The sequence below is a fragment of the Eretmochelys imbricata genome, chromosome 3, assembly GCF_965152235.1.
Source record: "Eretmochelys imbricata isolate rEreImb1 chromosome 3, rEreImb1.hap1, whole genome shotgun sequence".
In the NCBI taxonomy this organism is placed as follows: domain Eukaryota; kingdom Metazoa; phylum Chordata; order Testudines; family Cheloniidae; genus Eretmochelys; species Eretmochelys imbricata.
The window spans coordinates 57,463,191-57,484,836 of NC_135574.1; the positions used below are offsets into that span (position 1 = coordinate 57,463,191).

General features: G+C 38.9%; 1 protein-coding gene across 3 annotated transcripts in view; it reads left to right on the plus strand.

Annotated features, from left to right (window-relative positions):
- The window catches only part of RIMS1 (regulating synaptic membrane exocytosis 1), a 492,040-nt gene that overhangs the window by 371,394 nt on the left and 99,000 nt on the right, over positions 1-21,646 (plus strand). For 2 of the 3 annotated variants that reach the window (XM_077811609.1, XM_077811610.1), the window contains one exon: positions 10,967-11,079. In XM_077811609.1, coding sequence (XP_077667735.1) covers positions 10,967-11,079 — 113 coding nt within the window. Of the gene's footprint in view, positions 1-10,966; positions 11,080-11,500; positions 11,515-21,646 lie in introns of all 3 variants that reach the window. The other variant, XM_077811611.1, reaches the window with a different exon arrangement.

Here is a 21,646-nt window from a genome sequence, read left to right on the forward strand (position 1 = left end):
TTCTGCTTTTGACTGCACCTGTCCAGCTCCCACTGTAGGTTCAGTTTCACAACTCTGCTCCTTCCCATTCTCTGGATATTGGAGCAGCCCCTGCCCAGTCAAACCCACCCCTCACACACGCGACTGCTCTTGACCAGCTCCCCTCCATACAGGAGCTCAGCAGCAGTGGGGAAATAATAGACTCCTGCAGGCTGGAGAGGGTGGGTGGACATACTACAGGAATCACTTCTTTCCCTCTTCTGACTTCCCATAGCTCTTCTCCTCATCAGCACAACACTAAGTGAATGAGGGGGCAGGTGGGAGCTGCCTCTGCTCCTTTTTTTGCAAAGGAGGGAGAAGAGATTCCACAGTAGATTGAGCAGTAGCCTTTGCTGGTGGCAGCCAGGCCTGCAGCCTAGTGCCTGTGATACAGGCTCCCAGTTGTATTCTCCGGTTGCTGTGGCCAGAAATGCAACATTATTTATAGGTCAGTCAGAAATCCAGAGCTTCTATGAGGAGCTTCTTACAAGATCAAGAGGAGACACTATTACTGTTATAACACCATAGGACTTGTAAAAAAATTACAGTCATTGGTGAGAGTGATGTTTTCCACATGCTAGAGCCGTCTTGCATTACCACAAAAAAGTTCCATAACCACAATGACTTTTTGAAGAGCACTGTTTCTCTTTCTGTCATATAAATGCAACAGTATGCACTTGTGTGGAAGAAATGAGACATCTAGTGGCCAAGGAGAATGGGAATTTTTTCAACCAGTTGCAAAGAAATTCTCTCATTTTCTTATATTAACAATGTCCTGGCCAACATAGGGAGTGAGTATGGTACTGAACCTGATGTATCTAAAAAACAAAAACCACCACCTTATTACTAGAAAGTACATTACAAATTTAGATCCACATACCTTCTGGGACCAAAATAGGCTATATTGTTCTATAGTCTCTAAAGACACAAACAATATAATATTCTTCTTCAAACAATTAAAAGTTTTACCATGTTGGTAAATAATAAAAATGACTTTCAATTAGTCTTAGACTCCTAAGTGCCTATGTTACTTTTGAAAATCAGAGTTAACCTCTGAAGTAACTTAGGTGCTTTTTGAAAATTTTACCCTAAGGTTTAAAGGGCAAAAAATCAAAGGGGAATGTTTGATATCTACTAGGTAAGTTCTACAGCTCCCAGAATCGTGTGGCCAGCCTCTGCTAGTCCTAGCTGAGGTTGAAGCAGCCTCGGGCAGTTCTACCCTATGGTCAAAAAGAACTGTACACTCACCTAAGGATTGATAAAACATGCAGCGCAGCCACAACTCCTTCCCTATCTCCTATACCACAGCCTGCAGATGGGCTAACACAGGAGCCGTTATACCAGCTCTATGCTGGTGCGATGCCAGAAGCCCCATCTGTGGAGTTACGAGGTCCTTTTGACCACAGCAGCAAAGCTGGAGTGGAATTGGGCCCAAAGTTCTTAGAGCCATTCTGCCATTTTGATTCCACTATCTGTGACTTGGACTGCTATTTACGTCACACTAAGGGAGAGTTAACCTGAAGTGAATGCAGAATAGTTAAAAATAATCTTCAAATGGTTTCAGATTAGTCCATGCAGCACTCTGAAGTCTTTGAGTACTGGTGTGGGTAGTAAATTTGCTTTGTGTTCATTATGTACACTCACCAGTGTTAGAGTTCCTGCATTGCTTAAATGGCTCACAACATTTATTTATAGGAGCATAAAACTGAGTGCTAATACATAAGATATTGAAAGCTTACATGTAGACTGGGACAGAGATTGCCTTCTTGTGTGCAGGTGGATGATCCCTAGCATTTTGGGTGGTACCAGACTACAAATAATCTTAATATTTAAGTTTGGAGTCGGAATAACTTTTCATTCATTTTTTTCCAATGAGTGTTTGGATATACTTGCTTTAGCTCCCTCCCTTCCAGATGGTTAATTAATTATTATTCTTAGTCCTATTTGAGTAGCTGCTATTAGGACAGAAAGGGTAGCTGTATACAAAAATCTGTAATTTCATTGGGGATCCTCCCTATAATAGTTAAATTTGAATGCAAGATAACTATATGAATCATCTGAGTCCAAAATTATCAGTGTTATTACCATACATTCTAAAAATGTATGGAAGGCAATATAGTTTGTACAAGAAACTGAAGACTCTATAGACCTAAATTCGTCCAAAATAAACTCCTTTTTCAAATGTAAAATGAAAACCATCCAGAGAAAATGAGGGTGAACAATGACGGTTGTAAAATAGTAACTAAATACTTCATTCACTAAATTCCACAACACTTTTCAATTGAAATATTTGTAAATTATTCACCCAGCTCTCATGAACATAAAACTGAATCTGATTTTGTTTTTCATGAATATCTTCATTACCTTCTCATTATGTTACTTGGCCGATTGAAGAAGTCAAAGGAGAAAAAAAATATCGTGCAGAATTAAAATAGTAAATTGAGGAATATTTATTTTGGGTCTGATAAACAGTGAAATTGGTATTTATTCTCCCAATACCATATTTGGGGCACTCTCATTAATGATATCCCACATTCTTAAAGTGCTAGAACAACTTTTCAATGTGCTAAATTACTCTTCAGAAATTGCCTTCTCATTGTCTATGTTCTTTCTTTTATATATACTTTTCTTCAACAATTTGAATAGGAAATTGTCTAAAATTATTCATGGATTCATAGATTTTTACTCGAGAAGCTATTATGGTTATCTGGTGTGAGCTCCTGCATAACAAAGGCCAAGTCATTTCACCCAGTGATTCTTTGCATCAACCCCATATCTTGTGGCTGAGCTAAAGCATATTTTAGAAAGATATCTTCTTTTGATTTGATTTAAAGACATCATGTGATGGAGAATTTGCCACATCTTTTGGTAAGTTGTTCCAATGGTTAATTACCTAACTGTTAAAAATGTGCACCTAATCCCTGGCCTTAATTTATCTACCTTCAATTTCCAGATCTTGTGATACCTTTATATATTAACAAGTCCTGTGTTATCAGAAATCTTCTCCTCATATGTAGGTAATTATAGACCATGGCCAAGTCACATCTTGTCATTCTCTTTGATCATTCCGCAAGATTGAACTTCCCAAGTCTGTCACTGTACGGCAGCTTTTCCAGATCTTGAATAATTCTTTTAGCTTTTTCTGAACCCTTTCCAATTTTTCAACAACATTGAATCTGGAATACATACACTCCCTGGAATAACTGTTCCTTTTGAAGTTAGATAAATTGAGTAGTGTGTGGTTTTCAATGTATTTTGAATGTCCTAAAACTGAAGCTCTGTTTTGCAATGTATATTGAAGATTCCTAACACCTCCATGGTGTCCTTGGCCAAAATTTCCCTTGCCCGCTAGTGTTGTTCTGTTTCCTGGATGGCTGTTAGTCTCTACCCAAGAGATGATGAAATTTCAGTATTACTGTATGTGTATAGTTTGTGGAATGTTCTTTAGCTTGGAATCTGGTGAAGGACTTGAAGCTGGCCACTCACCACATCCTGAAATAGCAGTATCCTGTGTAGTGATGTTGTCTTTATAATAATTCACTGCTAAAATAATTGTAATTCCTCTTTCACATAAACGTGTGTGTTTTTTTAATGTTGCTCATTGCCAGGATTCCAAATCTGCAAAGTCTGCATAGTGTAGTCTGTCTATGTTGGTTATTGGTGTATGTGAAAGAGGTGCAGGAATAAAAGCGTAAGGTGGGGAATCATAAGCTAGTGATAGAAAAGAACCACATCATCTTCTCCATACCCTGCTAATGCGATATTGCTACCTACCATATATTCCTTAGTATTTAGATAAGGCTAGGTCTCAATGCCTCACACATTGGGAAGATCACAATTTTTCATGGGAGATTGGTCGGCAATCCAGTGGGCCTTACAGTTAAATGATTCCTGATACATTACACAAATTTTCTTCAGCTACATTTCAGCCTATTACTCTCACTTCTTGATATTTACACCCATTATATAACTATAAAATACAAGTCAGTATTTCCAGGCTCCTAATCAGTTTATATCTCTTCTTTGAATTCCTTTTAATTTGTCAACACATTTCTTGCATTAAGGTTCTCTGAAACGTAAGCAGTACTAGGTATGGTCTCTTTCGCATTTGATACTGAGGAACTCTGCTGTCTCCTTGGTCAGTGATATGTGACCTGATATTTACAGCTCAAAACCCCCTTTGTTTTCTTGGTATTCACATAGCATTGCAAGATCAAATTTAGATTGTTTTGCTTTATCACATTTAGGCATATTTTTAAAAATATCTTTGCTTATATTTTTGCAAGAAGAATCTCGGTTTATTATTTCCTGCCCATATTTCTACCCCTTTGTACTATTTTCATGTCAGCATTGGTGTTTGCAATCCCTCAATTTAATAAAATCTGCAAATATAAATTTATATGTAGTTTATCCCCTCAAATTGTTAGAGATGTTAAATAAATCCAGACACAAACCCATCTCCGTGGCACTGCCGATTATCATTACTGGCCTTCGTTTGCAGACCTCATATGGTTTTCAACCTATACTGTTCAGATTAGTTCAATTTGAAGTAATTTTAAAATAAGATGTCATGCACTATTATGTCCACATCTTTACTAAACTTCAGGTATATTGCATCTATTGCATTCTGCCCATCTTCTAATTTTGTAACTTGGTTAAAAACAAAATCTATTGAATTTATCTGCTATGGTATATTTTATATATGACCATACAGTTTATTGCTCAGGGTTCTATTGTTCTATAAAGGCACTGGGGCATTTGGAGGGCACTCTGCCAAAAATTCATAGCTGGCATGGTCCTTTAAGGGCTGTCTTAAGTTATAGCAATTCTTGGCCTGCTCTAATTTTTTCCAGGGCTGGGACTAGAGCAGTTGCAGCTTGAGAATAAGAGAGCTGTAACCAACTCCCTAATATGTCTTCATCTCTTCCGCTCCTGCACTGAGCAGATATTTGTGCCAGAAAGATTCCGGCCCACTGGGAATTTGGATTTAATTTTTGTTTTACACAAGCAATTTAAACATACAGATACTATAAATACCACAAACTAATACTTGAGACTTGTTTTTCTTGTGATGAAAATCAAACAAGAAGTATATTTAATTTTAATTATAGCTTGTTTTGTAACAATAACAAGAAATATTTCCATCTTTCAAATTACTATTTATAAACCATTACAAATTATTATGATGACTTACTCTTCCACTGCATACATACCACTTTTTCTTATTCTGTATACTCAAATTAGAAGTCCAGGTATGTAGTTTTACTTCCAACATCTGACAGGATTCAATTCTGAATTTTCTCGGACACATTTAGACTACTCTGCTGTATTTGGGTCTCCGTTAGTGCAGAAGTCCACCCACCTGGTCTTGACTGCATGATGAGAGCCTTATTTGTTAACTTATCTTAATAAAACAATGTCCAGTCATTTCTAGGTAAAAATGTACATAAGCCAGGGAATGAACTCAACAATATAACTGTATGTCTTCCCTTCCACTCAGTGAGCAGCACAACACTGTGTAAAATATGGCCTAAAAATGTTAGGTAACAAAAGTTACCAAAAATAATGAAAAGAGAAAATTCTTCAGGAAATCCTTGGGATACATTGGCAGCACAGTGACCTTAACTCTTAGGGTTCAAACTGCCCTTGGATGGTTCATTTGACTTTAGGAGGAGCCAAATACTTAAACATGCAAATGCAGAATTTCTTTATGTTAATGGGCAACACATATATAATGTCCTGTGCAACACATTAAACATATATCCTAAGGCTAATGTTTCCGAAAGAACTTAAGGGAGTTAGGTTCCAAACTTCCACTGAATTTCAGAGGGAGTTAAGAACTTAACTTGCTTAGGTACTTTTGAAAATCCCAACCCAAATCTTTCTACAGGAATATATAAGCAGTAATCTATTAATACAGTGACATTTTACTGGTATTGGTTAGTTTAAGGCTTATATTGAATTCTACTTCCTGACTTAGTGGGATAAGACTGGCAGGGCAATCGCTACACCCCAGGGTCCAAGTTGGTGAACAGATGTGCCTCCTTTTCCTCTCTCCCTGCTCAGAATACATGTAGAGATCATATGTTGGCAGGGGCTGGTGCTGGAGAGCGTTGAGCATAGTCACACATTAGCTAATTCAGGTGTATATGGTAGGTAACGGAGGGAGCACAAATTGGCCCCAGCAAACCCCTCTCCTTGTGTATTTAAGCATTCTTGGGCTCAGAACACCCATTCTTGCTACTTAAAGCTGTCTTGCCCTGTGCTTTAGTTGGTGTTGTTATTAGAGCAGGGTTACCAGGGTTTCTCTGGATCTGATCCAATTGCCTTTTGAGGTTAGAAAGCATTTTTTAATCTCTTCTGGACAAGACCGGTAGAGGTATCTGGTGGGTTTTTCATCCTCCTAACAGCATCCTGGAGGTATGATACGTGGGGGTAAGAAGGGTAAAAAAATAAGAGGATGAAGCAATGTATGTCAATAAATATTGTCACAAATTGTAGCCAGTGCCCAGCATGTAGAGTTTCAAAAGGCCAGCTCTTGGGGGTGAACACAACCATGGGACCCAGGAGAGATACGAGAAGGTATTAAATCTTTGCAGACTGGGTTCTCTCGTGTCTGTACGGTCATTTCCACCTTCAGTAGGTGGTTAGTGGGACCAGACAGTGGGCTGAATCATGAACTGAGCAGGGGTATTTAGCAAAGGGAGCTTGGCTTCATTCCTTAGTGGTATGGTGAGAGGCCATTCAACCCCACACTGGACACAGTTGATGTCTGGCCATTTGGGGAGGTGGGGAGTCATTCTGTCCTTATATGTTAAAATTGATAAAGTTGAGGCCTGACATTTTAAATCCTTTCACACGACTGGCATAATGCTTCTTCATGTCCTGAATAATGTGAATCATTGTTCTTCAGCTCTCACATAGTTTACCCAGGAAGAGCCTGAAAACCCCTTATAATAAAAGGTCTGGGCCTAGACCTGCAATCCCATTGTGAGTAGTCCACTTGACTTCACAAGTAAGGGCTTTAGAATTTTCCCATAGCCATCTGGCTAACAGAATACCTCTGAGCTATACATCTGTGGATTTTGACCTCTACAGCTGCTGAAATGTGCTATGTGAACTCTCATCAAATAAATGTAAAGGCCAAAAATAATTGTAATGCTTTTTTTTTGTGGGGGAGGGGAAAATAATAAATAAATACATACATAAAGATAGGTTTCTCCAAAGTACATTAAAATCCTGATAAATGAGTATAATATTAAGAAGAGATATAAACAATTAATGTAATTGACATTTTTAGACGTATGAACAGTTGTCTGTGAAATACTACAACCAGAACTGTCAAACTGTGCTTCCTTTTGGGGAAAGTGAATGAGAACTAACCATACAGTCCCAATGAAAGTTTCCTAGTGCAGTTCCCCTCTCCTAATATGTTATAATATTGACTTCTTGCCTGAGTCAGTGGGTGCTGATGAGACTTGGGATATGTCTACATCGCAAACAAAAGGTGTGTTCTTAACTTGGTGTAGCTAACCCACGTTAGCAAACTCAGGTGAAAATAACAGTGAAGACATAGCAACTCCTATTTAACTTGGGTTAGCAGCTTGAGTTTAACCTGCTCCCCTACCCCAGGTTCTCAGTTAAAAGCCAAGGTGCTTTGTCTTTATTGCTATTTTAACCCTAGTTAGCTAACCCGAATGAAGAACACACCCTTTTTTTGCAGTGTAGAACTACCCTTAGTGTGGGATTTCTATCACGTGTGGCTTCCACCACTGAACACAGGTTTCACAAGGGTGAAACTTGGCCCCATTGAAGTTAATGGGAGTTTTGTCATTGACTTCAGTGTAGCCAGAATTTCACCCATAAAGTTGGAGTAGCACTTCTTACTTTGTGTAACTATTACTGATGATGAGGTTAGAGGTCTGTGAGTCTAATGCTTTAAAATGTAAATTAGTGTATACTCTTAGTGCTCAAGGTTGCTAAAAAAAAAAAAAATACCCCAAACCCCAACCCTCTGTACTTACACAAATTCTGAAAGGACATATACCATATTTCTCTTAGAAGCAGCTGTACATTAAATGTTCATGTGAACTCTGGGTTACCTAACAACACTTTTCCAATTACATAACCAAGTAACATTTGTGAATCTTCACATCTGATTGAACCTCCTTTCAGAACATTCAGTTAGATGCATAACAGATATGTGTTTGTTTATGCATGGCAGACAAGCTACAAAGTACCATAGTTGTATTTTATAGATAAAATATGCATTTTACACATATCCTGTTTAGGAATATAAGAATAATGAATCAGTGGGCTTAAAACCATTATCTTAAATTATGCACAAAACCAAATTTATCATACAATTTTAATTCTATTCACAATCCTCACTGGTAGTTCTCATGTAAACTTAAATAACTATCAATTCCAGGCATAAATACTGGGATTAAGATGTCAGTCCTTGGTGGCACATGCAAAATAGATAGGGTAGTGACCTAATTTAATCCTCTCATTTCTCCCCACAATTTATTGCAAATGCAGAATAAAAGGCCATCTTTAAAAATTTAATGTAGAGAACTCAATTTTGCCCTCAGATACCTCCATGCAACTTCCATTGAAGTCAATTGGAGTTGTATTTGCATACCTGATCGTAAAACTGGACCCCTACTATTAAGGTACACATTTCCCAGCATAATTAGTAATCTAGAATACTCTGTGGGCCCAGTGTGGCATTCTGCATGTCTAGGATTTGCCAGACTGGGCCCTCCATAATGTGTGGATATTAAAGGTTACTACAACAACCTTTACTTTTGCATTTCTTGCCTTTAGAATTTAAAATTATAACTATATCAGATCATTAATGTAATTTGTTTTATTTAATTTTCCCATTTTTAAAAAATAAAAATAGAGGGAAAGGGATGTTCAAAATTGTGCCCCTGTGCATTTGCTTGTACCCAGCCAGCATATAGAGACATTCCATGGTTTACACGCTCAAGCACAATAGATAGGTAGGTGCACAATCATTGTTTGGGCAGTTGCCACAGTTTTGAACAGCTGACTTAATCTTCATACTGATTTCTGTATATTTCTATACTTGCAAAGAAAAAAAATGTAGGCATATATAGAACTCCACAATAAAACAACAACACAAAGCCCGACAGCCTCAATATCTAGAGAGATAAAGTGGGTGAAGTAATATCTTTTACTGGACCAGCTTCTGTTGGTGAGAGAGACAGGCTTACACAGAGCTCTTCTGTTAGTTCACAGTGCAGACTTGTAAATACCATAGTGTATTAATTTTAAACTTAGTTGACATTCTGAATTTTATGCTTGTAAAACTGATTTTTTTCAGTGATTTATAATTCAATGCTTTTTATTTTGATTTGTTTTGCTTTACCTCACTGTCCTGGGTATTAACACTCAGGGATTAATCACCTGAATTTTTTTTTATTTTTAAAATTCATCAGTATTTGAGAGATGCATGTGTAAAAAAAGAAATTAACATCTTGACATCAGAAAATAAATTTATAAAGCCATGTGTAACTCAAAAGTAGGAGAAAGGACTGTGCTCAGATTTTTCCAAATTAAAAAATCATCTTTGCTGTGAGACAAATCAAGAATATTTCAGATGAAAAGGAGAATTTTTGCAGAAAATGTAAAAACTGACAGTCATAATGGAAGTCCTAGTGTAACTTTAAGTATAGTGACCACTATAAGATTATTGGGGCCTAGTTTCATAGATTCATAGATATTTAGGTCAGAAGGGACCATTATGATCATCTAGTCTGACCTCCTGCACAACACAGGCCACGGAATTTCAACCACCACTCCTACAAAAAAAAAAAACCTCACACTACCACTTGTACTCATATTATGTAGTACTATATTCTGAGAGTAATCTCACTGTTTCCAGTAGGACTGCTTGTGGAGTAAGGTGCTACTTAATGTGAGTAAGGATGGCAGAATATCTAGCCCTTTAAGAGAAATATATGTAGCAGTTAATTTCTTTTGCTTCTTTTGACTGGAGGAACCTTTCTATAGAAACAGCCACCAAATACTGAGCAAAAATAATGGAATAAATGTGTACATTCACCCAAACACACACAGAATCTTTCACATCTTCCCTACTTTATTTTTTCAAAGGTACATTTGCAAACATATTCAGTACTATCTGCTAACTACTTTCAAGGAAAGAAAAGTATGTTCTCTATAATACTACAGTTCTTAGGGTTTTTTTAAAAAAGAACAGTAAATATTACAGTGGGAAAAAGTAAAAATGCAAGAAAATATTCTTCATTATTATTATTATATTATTATTTCTTTGCAAAAAAAGGAAACATGGGAAAGCAAATACTATATTTTTAAGGTCCATGAGGCACAGCAAGCAAAAATTATTCAAATTATTTTTGTATGTTTTATAGTCAGATAGAGAAAATTGTTCCTCCTTATAAATGTTTTAGTCATAGTAAACAATTACTGTGTTGGAAGATAGTGGTAGGAAACAGCTTCTTATTTAAATATTTTTAGTATTATCTGTACAGTGTATTAACACTTAGAACACAATGATAACATTTTTCACAGTCAACAAATGTGTGGTTAGAAACACATGTATGTATATTCTCTGCATCCAGAGGGCTTAACAAGTTTATAGTTCAGCCTATCAATTTAAATTCCTTTGTTCTTTTGACATCTATTACACTAGCTTGATAGTATATGGGAAATTTGGATATCTATTCATTTTCAGGTGAAGACTCGAGGCAGCTGAAATACTTGATTTATTAATATTAGTCTTCCTCTGTTCAGTGTTTACACCCTGCTTGTTATTGTACTGTTTGTATATTTCTTTGTTTTGTTGAAATGGAAATAAGATCAAAATTGCTGCTAAACCATTTATTTCTTGAGAAGTTTTTCACCACTTTTAATAGGCTTCCATTATGTGTTTTTACAGCAAGCTTAGTAGTGGAGGAGGAAACGCGACTGATGAAAATGAAAGTGCATCGTTATAATCAGACAACAGGGTCTGGTTCTAGCCAAGAATATGAGCGTGAGCAATATACTAAGGTAAAGTTAGCAGTATTAAAACAATATTTTGTTTGGAAAGGTGAAGTAGTAACATGGCTACTTAAAATATTATCCAATACTTAAGGATATAATGTTTACATATTTTGAAGAAAGCTTTTTTGAATCACAGCTTTATTATATCACTTTATATTAGACTCATAGTCAGAAAAGTGTATTAGACTTTAGTTTTTGAAGTAATCTAAAATGCTTTTGCAGATGCTTGTAGAGTAACATATTTGCTTCCTAATATTGCTACAGACATAATCCTTCCTGCTTGGAAATACATGAAGGAATTTTGTTTTCACAGTATAACTCAATCATCAGTTGAGTTTTGATCTTCTTTTCTCATTGAAATTTAAAATTTTCTTTTGAGACACAAATTTACATGATAAATGTGTAATTGTTGCATTAAAAAGTTTAGTCCAAAGGTACCATGTGGCAAATTTTGTTTATAATACATATATGTGCTTCCACAGCCATTTGACCTTTCTGCTGAATAGGTCTCAATTAGAACGCAGAAAATGACTTGTAGAGTTCTGTTATGCCTTTTACAAGCCAAGCCATAGAGGACAGAGCTGTCCATATGTGCATAATTGCTGAAGGCATTTGGCCTCCTGGAGCAGGAGCACTGAGGCAGGAAGGGTGCTTCTGGAGGTCCTGGGGGAGAGGTACTTAGAGGTAGATCATATGATTCCTTTTTAGAGAGACAGTATTGTTTCTATTTAGTGTAAATAAAAGACCATCAAAGGTAGGGTTACCATATTTGAACATTCAAAAAAGAGGACACTCCACGGGCGGGGGGGCGGTATTTGCTTGCGCCCCCCGGCCCTGCCCCAACTCTACCCATTCCCCAAAGTCCCCGCCCCAGCCCTGCCTCCTCCCCTGAGCGCGCCGCGTTCCCCCTCTCCCCCTCCCTCCCAGCCACGCTGGGAGCTTAGAGGAAAAAGCAGGCACTCTCTCGAGTGATCAACATTCACTCTCTTTCTTGAATGATCAACTCTTCTTTGGGAAAAATAATAAAAATCCCGGATGTTTTTAGATATTTAAAAATTCCTCCTGGATGATGATTTAAGAACCAAAAAGCCAGACATGTCCAGGAAAATACAGATGCATGGTAACCCTAAAGGCAGAACCAACCACTCTGGTGCTGTACTAGAAGCATTCTAACAACAAAAGTATTGCATTGAGACTATTGCATAACAATAATTTGCTTAGTATGAGCAGCCATAGGGTGACAGTATGAAGATAAAAGCATACTGTAGGAAGTTGTAAGTGCATAGTATTACCACCATCACAACTATAAATTAGTCAAAAATCATGAATTGGCCCCCTAGACTCATGAGAATATATTTTGGGTTCCTTTTATTTGCTTTCTGGCTTTTGAACCTTTACTGTTCACATTTTAAAGCTTTTCTTCACATGGACTAGAAACGTTTGGGTTTTTTTAAACAATGCAAGCTGGGATTTTCACTCTCACTCCAGGCACTAGGGCTTCAAGAAAAATGACACACCTTGCAATCCTTGCAGTAAAATCAAGTTGGCCACACTAGAATGCTTCAAGCATGTACTCCACAAGCACAGGTATCCGACTGCTAGACACATTCCCCCCACTTTCCCCAATCCTGAGAACACAGCAACTTCCAGTTAAAATTAATGGGAGCTGCTGGGTCCTTAATAATTCAAAAATCAGGCCGCACACTTAGGCTCCTAAATTGCTATTTAGGTTTGAAAACGTTGGTCTTCATATAATTAAACTGGAGAGCATTTCAAATATGGGAATATTTGTATAACTGGGATATAAATTGTCATCAAAAATAGAAGAGATAGATACAAAAATTCCCAGGAAGAGGAAGATAATGTATTAGGCCACTGGTTGTCAAAATAACACAGATGCTGGTGCTATAACACTTTTTGCTGAATATTTCCAGTCAAATCACCTGAAAAACAGCCCTACTTTTTGGGTAAAAGTAAAATAGCTCATTTTATGTTGGGTTTATATTATAGATCACATGAGATAGATTCAATCAACCAGATACATGGGGGAAATACTATGTGACATGTCCCATGTGACCAAACCAATCAGTCACAAACTCAAAATACCGCATAAGCAGTAGCTTGTTAAAAATTGTGGGTATCCAGATAAAAGGAAGAGAATTCCCTTGGGCTTTTTTGGGCACTTCATTGTCAAATCATTGTTGATTGACAGCTGCAGGTCAAACTTCAGTCATAGTTGGTTTGTTCTAACTACATATACAGTTGAAGTCAGACGTTTCTCACTGCTCTAAACGTACCCAATTTTCATAATTTTTCAACACAGATATTTTTCAATACAGATAGACATGTATTTCTGGAGGACAGTGAAACATAATCTTATTAGATTATGTCTGTCTCAAAGACGATTATGTGCTTTGGTTGGCGTTTGCTGTCAGCCCTTCAAATTCCTAGATTTCCCCCCAGTATTTGTCATGGAGCTGATACACCCCATGACTCTTTGGGGGTGGGAGAGAGAGGTGCATTACAGCCCCGCAGTTGAGTCGGTAGGACTGCCCCCGGACTCGGGGCTGCGTGGCCCTGTGACCTTAGTCAATAGCCTGGTCCCTGCGCTCAGGGCAGGGCGGCCTAGTGGCCAGAGTCAATAGTGTAGGTGAGCTGGACCACCACCCCAGCGTGGGCGGTGGCCAGGATAGGGGGACCTGGGCCCGCCTTCTCCACCAGATCCCAACCCAGGGCCCTGTCGGTGCCCACCACCAGCTTGGGAGGGATCCTACCAAAACACACAGAGCTATCTCCAGTTCTACCACCACTTCCCCGCAAAGTTTCCCTGGGTCACTTCCTACCCAATTCTCTGCAGTTTGCCACCTCTGGGTCTCCATGGTCTCTCCCCTCTCTGCTGTGTCTCAAGCCTATGTTTTGGGGTCTGTCTCCATCTGGCTGGCCTCCACGTCCTGGAGTGCAAGAATTCCTCCCCCAGGTGTCAGCAGCCCAGCTCCTTCCTCACTGGCAGTCAGCCCAGATTGAGCTGCTCTGCTGCCTTTTATATCGTCTCCAGCTGGAGCATGCCCAACAGAGCTGAGGGGACATCGCCTCCTTGGCCAAGAGAGAAGGGTTAACCCCTGCTGCACCACTGTGGGGCTGGTACATCCCATCACAGTACTAATATGGGGAACTGAGGCCAAAATTAAACCCTTAGCATTTAGGTGCTAAACTAAAATAATTGTATTACATCACTGTTCGTTAAGAAGGAATGTTTAAATATAAATGATCATATCTTAAAGGAAGCATGGTGTCCATCTATTGAAGTGACAGGGTTACCTTTTCTGGGCACCTTATGTCACTACAAAGAAGCTGAGCATTTCAAGATAAAACAGTGGAAAGTAAAATGAGTAATTTGTGCTGAGCTTGAAATCCAAAATATCCTTAACATGCACCTGTTTAATGTTCCAGTTGATTAAAATTAAATATAACATCTGAGCTGATGATCTTGTGTCACCTGATCCTGATACATGGGTGGATAAAGTTTTACACTGTGACCCATTATTTGTTTTTGTTTTCTAATCTCAGTTATTTTTAACTTGTCACTACTATATTGTGGTTTTTGCTCCAGTAACTTTGTCATTTTATGTGTTAAGGTCGTTATTGCACGGATACTATAATGCAATCTGTTATAAATGTTTAAGGTATAAGGTTTAACCAAGTTCATTGTTCGACCACACCAGAAAAAAGACAGGAGGTAATGGATGTCATTTAATGAGGCTGCAACTTTATTCACTTATAACATGTGGGAGTGCCCATCAGTTCCCTGCTTTTCCAGATGTAGGAGCCCCAAATCCCTTCCTCAGCTTCCTTAAAGGAGTCTAGAAACAGGAGGGAGGTCATCTCCCTGCTGATGAGATGTAGAAGCTGCAAACTCCACTTATTCAGCTCCCTTAAGAGTTGCTTTCCTTCAAACTCTTTTCGGGCACATTATATCCAATAACCACATCCCTTCTATACTGAGTACCGGCCAGGACATCTGCCACAAGGAGGCACCAGCAAAATGCTTAGCTGCCTCCCACACCTCTGCCTGTTTTTGTTTTTAACCAGATATTCACTGATTCCTTCCTGTTTTTGTTTTTAACCAAAGTGAACCATATTTGCATCCGGTGTCTGCTCCCAAAGAGTGTACAGCACACATCAGCTGGTCCAATAGCACGCCTCTGCTTCCATTCCAGCTCAGGATTGCCTTACTCTCTAGGCCCAGATGTGAACTGCTCACCAACCTGGAAGCCCTTCCTGTGTGCCCAGTATAAAATATTGTGTCTGCAGGTCCACACCACTGCTCACCTGGCCTGTTTGCATGATTCTGAAAGTGGAAGTACAAGAAAGTTAACTCTGATTTGTGTACACTTGAATGTCATTGCCTGAATTGCTGTGGCCCCTAGCCCTAGGTGGGCCACAACTATTGCACCCCCAATCAGAAAAAGTGGGAACCAAATTCTTGCACCAGTAACCCCAGCTTTGAAAGCCCCTTTTTGAAAACTGTAACAAAGCTGTGAGGAGCCTTCTATCACCATGCATAAAGAGGGGCCGTATGGGTCTCATTGCTGTATAAATCCTTAATGTTCTTATTGGGCAATTCCTTGCCTCACCCCACAGATGTAGCTATATGGACTCACTTTGCCCACTTGATCAGTTTTGGAAATCCTCATGGTTTAGAAAACTGATTGCACTTCCCATTGTAAATCCTTGCACTCCAAAGTCCTTCCCAAAGTATCCCTTGCTAACCCAGGCATTAGTTCACTAACTTTAAAAGTTCCAAAAATTGCTACCAAGAATGCAGCTTTGAACAAGGCAGCCTCCTGGCTGCTTCTGCGTATTTGATTGAGAACTTGGACCAAATCTCTAAGGGCATGTCTACACTTAAAATGCTGCATCAGTGCAGCGGCACTGATGAAGCTGCACTGCTGTAGCGCTTTAATGAAAATGCTCTAAACCGATAGGAGAGAGCTCACCAGTAGGCTTAGTTAATCCACCTCACCGAGAGGCGGTAGCTATGTTGGCGAGTTAAGTTCTCCCACCAGCATAGTGCTGTCTGTACACAGAGTTAGATCAGTATAACTACATTGCTCAGAGGTGTATATTTTTCACAACCCTGAGCGACGCAGTTATACTGTTATAGGTTTGTAGTGTGGACCGGACCTAAGTGTTTGAACAGTGATGGGAGAACATGGATCTTTTCTAGGACCCATGTCCTGAGATTACTCTACTAAAAATCTCTGGACTAAGAAACTACCACAAGGATCCAGGTAACCCCTCATTATACTGGCAACATAAGGCTCAATGGTAGATGACACCATGTATTCCAGTATACTAGAGTAGGCCATATTATTGACAGGCCTTCCCTCCTCTGAAATTTCACAAAATCATTAATATTCCTGTCACAGGCCCTAAACATTATGGTTCTACTGATCTCTGTACATTCCTGAGAGCTGTCAAGGTTCTAGAGTACTACCGGCATCTGTTCTCGTTCCTGATTGCTCCCTGATGCTACTCTCTGATATTTGTCCATCTGAACTCATAAGAACATAAGAATGGCCATACTGGGTCAGACCAAAGGTCCATCCAGCCCAGTATCCTGTCTTCCGACAGTGGCCAATGCCAGGTGCCCCAGAGGGAGTGAATTTAACAGGTAATGATCTAGTGATCTCTCTCCTGCCATCCATCTCCACCCTCTGACAAACAGAGCCTAGGCCTTACCCATCCTGGCTAATAGCCATTAATGGACTTAACCTCCATGAATTTATCCAGTACACCCTGTTATAGTCCTAGCCTTCACAACCTTCTCAGGAAAGGAGTTCCACAGGTTGGCTGTGCACTGAGTGAAGAAGAACTTCCTTGTATTTGTTTTAAACCTGCTACCCATTAATTTCATTTGGTGACCCCTAGTTCTTATATTACGGGAACAAGTAAATAACTTTTCCTTATTCACTTTCTCCACACCACTCATGATTTTATATACTTCTATCATATTCCCCCTTAGTCTCCTCTTTTCCAAGCTGAAAAGTCCTAGCCTCTTTAATCTCTCCTCATATTGGACCCGTTCATTTTAGTTGCCCTTTTCTGAACCTTTTCTAATGCCAGTATATCTTTTTTGAGATGAGGGGACCACATCTGTACGCAGTATTCAAGATGTGGGCGTACCATGGATTTATATAAGGGCAATAAGATATTCTCCATTTTATTCTCTATCCCTTTTTTAATGATTCCTAACATCCTGTTTGCTTTTTTGACTGCCGCTGCACACGGCGTGGACGTCTTCAGAGAACTATCCACGATGACTCCACGATCTTTCTCCTGATTAGTTGTAGCTAAATTAGCCCCCATCGTATTGTATATATAGCTGGGGTTATTTTTTCCAATGTGCATTACTTTACATTTATCCACATTAAATTTCATTTGCCATTTTGTTGGCCAATCACTTAGTTTTGTGAGATCTTTTTGAAGTTCTTCACAGTCTGCTTTGGTCTTAACGATCTTGAGCAGTTTAGTATCATCTGCAAACTTTGCCACCTCCCTGTTTACCGCTTTCTCCAGATCATTTATGAATAAATTGAATAGGATTTGTCCTAGGACTGACCCTTGGGGAATACCACTAGTTACCCCTCTCCATTCTGAAAATTTACCATTTATTCCTACCCTTTGTTCCCTATCTTTTAACCAGTTCTCAATCCATGAAAGGATCTTCCCTCTTATCCCATGACAACTTAATTTACATAAGAGCCTTTGGTGAGCCTTGTCAAAGGCTTTCTGGAAATCTAAGTACACTATATCCACTGGATCCCCCTTGTCCACATGTTTGTTAACCCCCTCAAAGAATTCTAATAGATTAGTAAGACATGATCTCCCTTTACAGAAATCATGTTGACTTTTGCACAACAATTTATGTTCTTCTATGTGTCTGACAATATTATTCTTTACTGTTGTTTCAACCAATTTGCCTGATACTGATGTTAGACTTACTGGTCTGTAATTGCCAGGATCACCTCTGGAGCCCTTCTTAAATATTGGAATTACATTAGCTACCTTCCAGTCATTGGGTACAGTAGATGATTTAAAGGACAGGTTACAAACCATAGTTAATAGTTCCACAATTTCACATTTGAGTTCTTTCAGAACTCTTGGGTGAATGCCATCTGATCCCGGTGACTTGTTACTGTTATTTTTCTCAATTAATTCCAAAACCTTCTCTAGTGATACTTCAATCTGTGACAATTCCTCAGATTTGTCACCTACAAAAGACGGCTCAAGTTTGGGAATCTCCCTAACATCCTCAGCTGTGAAGACTGAAGAAAAGAATTCATTTAGTTTCTCTGCAATGACTTTATTGTCTTTAAGTGCTCCTTTTGTATCTCGATCATCCAGGGGCCCCACTGGTTGTTTAGCAGGCTTCCTGCTTCTGATGTACTTAAAAAACATTTTGTTATTACCTTTTGAGAGAACACATTAGCTATGTCTTTATCAATCCTGGGCATATGCATGGCAGAAAAACATATGTTAAGATTTAGCCACTAGAATCATAATGCCCTTACCAACTTCATGGCCCTGGGAGATCTGGAGGACTGGTGATTGTTAACATGTACCACGGCAAAGTTGTCATTACAAAACTGCACTTTTTTGTTTCCAAAATATGTTCCTCAAATAGTTACTGCTACCAAAATGGGAAAGAATTCCAAGAGTAGTATATCTTTCACTATCCCAATCTTGGTATCCAATCTGAGGGCCATTTCTGGGCATACCACCTGTCTTGATAAAATACTCCAAACCTGTTCCTTCCGATGCATCTGAATGAACCTTTAAATCTGCCTCTGCCATCCTTTCCTCCCTCCAAAAAGACACTCTGATGATTCAGAAACTGCTCCAAAACCCTCAAATCCTCCTTCATCTCTTTATTAACCCTTATGGTTAAAATGGTTGGGCTTTGCTATTCCCATGACAAAATGCCCTGGAGCCACCACTTGGCAGCCAAATCCTGGTAAAGAGGACCTATCTGGGGCTGTATGATGTATAAATACCCCCACACACACAATCTTCTGGTCAGCAGGAAGGATAGTGCAGTGATCTGACCTGACCTGCCCCCAATTGCTTCCTGCCCTTCTTGTCCATCCCTGTAAACTTTCCCCCTTCTCTTTACCCCTGGTAAGAAGCTTTTAAAGGGGCAATGCTGTTTTTCTTTTGGCTAACCCTTTGCATGCTGGTTGTGGAGGGCACATTCTCAGCATTTTAACTTTGTAGGCATTCTTCAGTTATGAAATTCATTACCCTGAACCACTGTAATCTGATATGTATATTGGTAAAGGAAGCAGGTTGACTCTTAGTCCTATAATCTTTCCTTGTCTACAGCAGTTTTTATGAGACAAACAAGAAACCATAGACTAGACAATTTAATACCAGTTGTGATAAATATCTGATAAACCATATTAAGGGATATGATAGCTCTTAATTCAAGACTAGCTAGTGTGGTCTTTAGCAAGAGATGGCCATATTCAACAGTCTTACTAAAGTTCTTTAAAAAAATTATTAACATGGTAGAAAGCGAAAAACAATGAAAGCTATAGAAGATGGACTTATTTTTATGGGTAAAGACAAGTTGTTGAGGTGATCTAATATACATTTTAAAATTCAGAATGTGAGTGATGAAGTAGATGTAAAGAAATTGTTCATATTAGTAGCAAGCATATAGTTTGCCATCCCAAAGCAAAACCAATTTCCCCCATCCTGCTGCCAGTATAGGCAATGAAGCATATGAGTTTTGCTTCAGAGAAAGATGAGCCCCTCTCCCCAGTGAGCTTGTGGCCAATTATGAGGTGCTGTACATAGGGAAAATATTCCTTTCTGGGTCCTGCAGTAATCAGTTAACACCCCGAAGCATGAGTTTTGATTATTCCCCTCTTACCATGTATAACTGTAATTGTTCTGTTGTGCACAGAATTATCTAAATGCTGTTAAAATCCTTCGTGTTCTGCTGCATCATTACCTCCAGTAGTGAATTCCATATGCGAAGAAGTATTTCCCTATTTATTTAAAATATGCTTTGTATTACACATACATTTTTTTTCTTTCAAGCAGCCAGACTGCGACAAGGCTGTACAGCTTCCAAATTAGATAAGTTCATGGAGATAGGTCCATCAGCCAAGATGGTCAGGGACATAACCCCATTCTGTGGGTGTACCTAGACCTCTGAGTGGCAGAAGCTGGGACTGGACAACTGGGAATGGATCACTTGTTAATTGCATTGTTCTGTTCAGTCCATCTGACACCAGCCCCTGTCAGAATATAGGATACTGGCCTAGATGGACCATTGGTCTGACCTACTATGGCCCTTATTATGTTCTGAGCTAAAACTGGTACATTTTTCCAAGCATGCAGTTCTCTTCATTCTGGTGTTGGGATTCTCATTCACTCTCACTATATGGTTATTTTGCATATTCGCAGTATTCAGCCATTAACCAGGCAGCGTGTTAGTATTTGAATAATCACAGTCCAGCTATTTTTCAGTAAACATACTGTGAACAAGCAAATCTCTGCATTAGGACGACTATAATCCTTCTCTTTGTGATTGTCTTTTGTACTCTGAATTTCAAGCTGTTTTGGAAGCCATGTAGATGCTGCTTCAGCTCCTTACTGGCTTCAGTTGTAATGGAAAAACTCCATAATTTATATGAAAGGATTAAATGAAAAAACAAAGAAAATGTTGCTGTGAATCTAATGAAAGGAAAAAAAAATTTAAAAGTTTTAAGAATTCTTTGACTCATTTCTCCCTTTACTATCAATGAAGTGAGCTGTAGGTCACGAAAGCTTATGCTCAAATAAATTTGTTAGTCTCTAAGGTGCCACAAGTACTCCGTTTCTTTTTGAGAATACAGACTAACACGGCTGCTACTCTGAAACCTATCTAAATATCAGTAAGGCTCTTGTCCCCAGAACTACTGTAATATGTTTGTGTTAATGCTACGTTTTTGTTATGTGTGGGAGACTCACAGGCCCTGCTGTAACATGATTCTGGATTTACACCGGTGTGAGAGAAGAATTTGATTCAGGATCTTAATATGCATTGTTTACATACTGAACATATGCACAAACTCCAAAGCTGTTCTTGTTCCAGTCAATGCACAACACATTTTTAAAAGAGGTGTTTATTCCAGATTCCTACTGATGAGAGCTTTATAGTAAACACTTAAAAGGACACCACTCTAGATTGAAGTACATTGCTAGCTCAGTTAGTACTTTGAGTATTTTGAAAGCATTTTGTTTAACGTAAACTTATTTTTCATTGAAGCTGAATGAAAATGAATGAATGAATCGGTTAAGACTTAATCTTTAGGAAAGCTACAGTGCTTGTCATATCCTGCTCAAAAAAGGAGATATGACATTTAAGAGGGGCTTTATTTTAGGATCAGGCTACATAGATTTTGATCTACAATTTAAGTCTTCCAGGAGAGTAGGATTGGCTGTTAGTCTGGGATTTGGCAGACCTGTGTGACCCTGGGCAAGTCACTTAGTCTTTCTGTGTCTCAGCCCCAGATCTCTA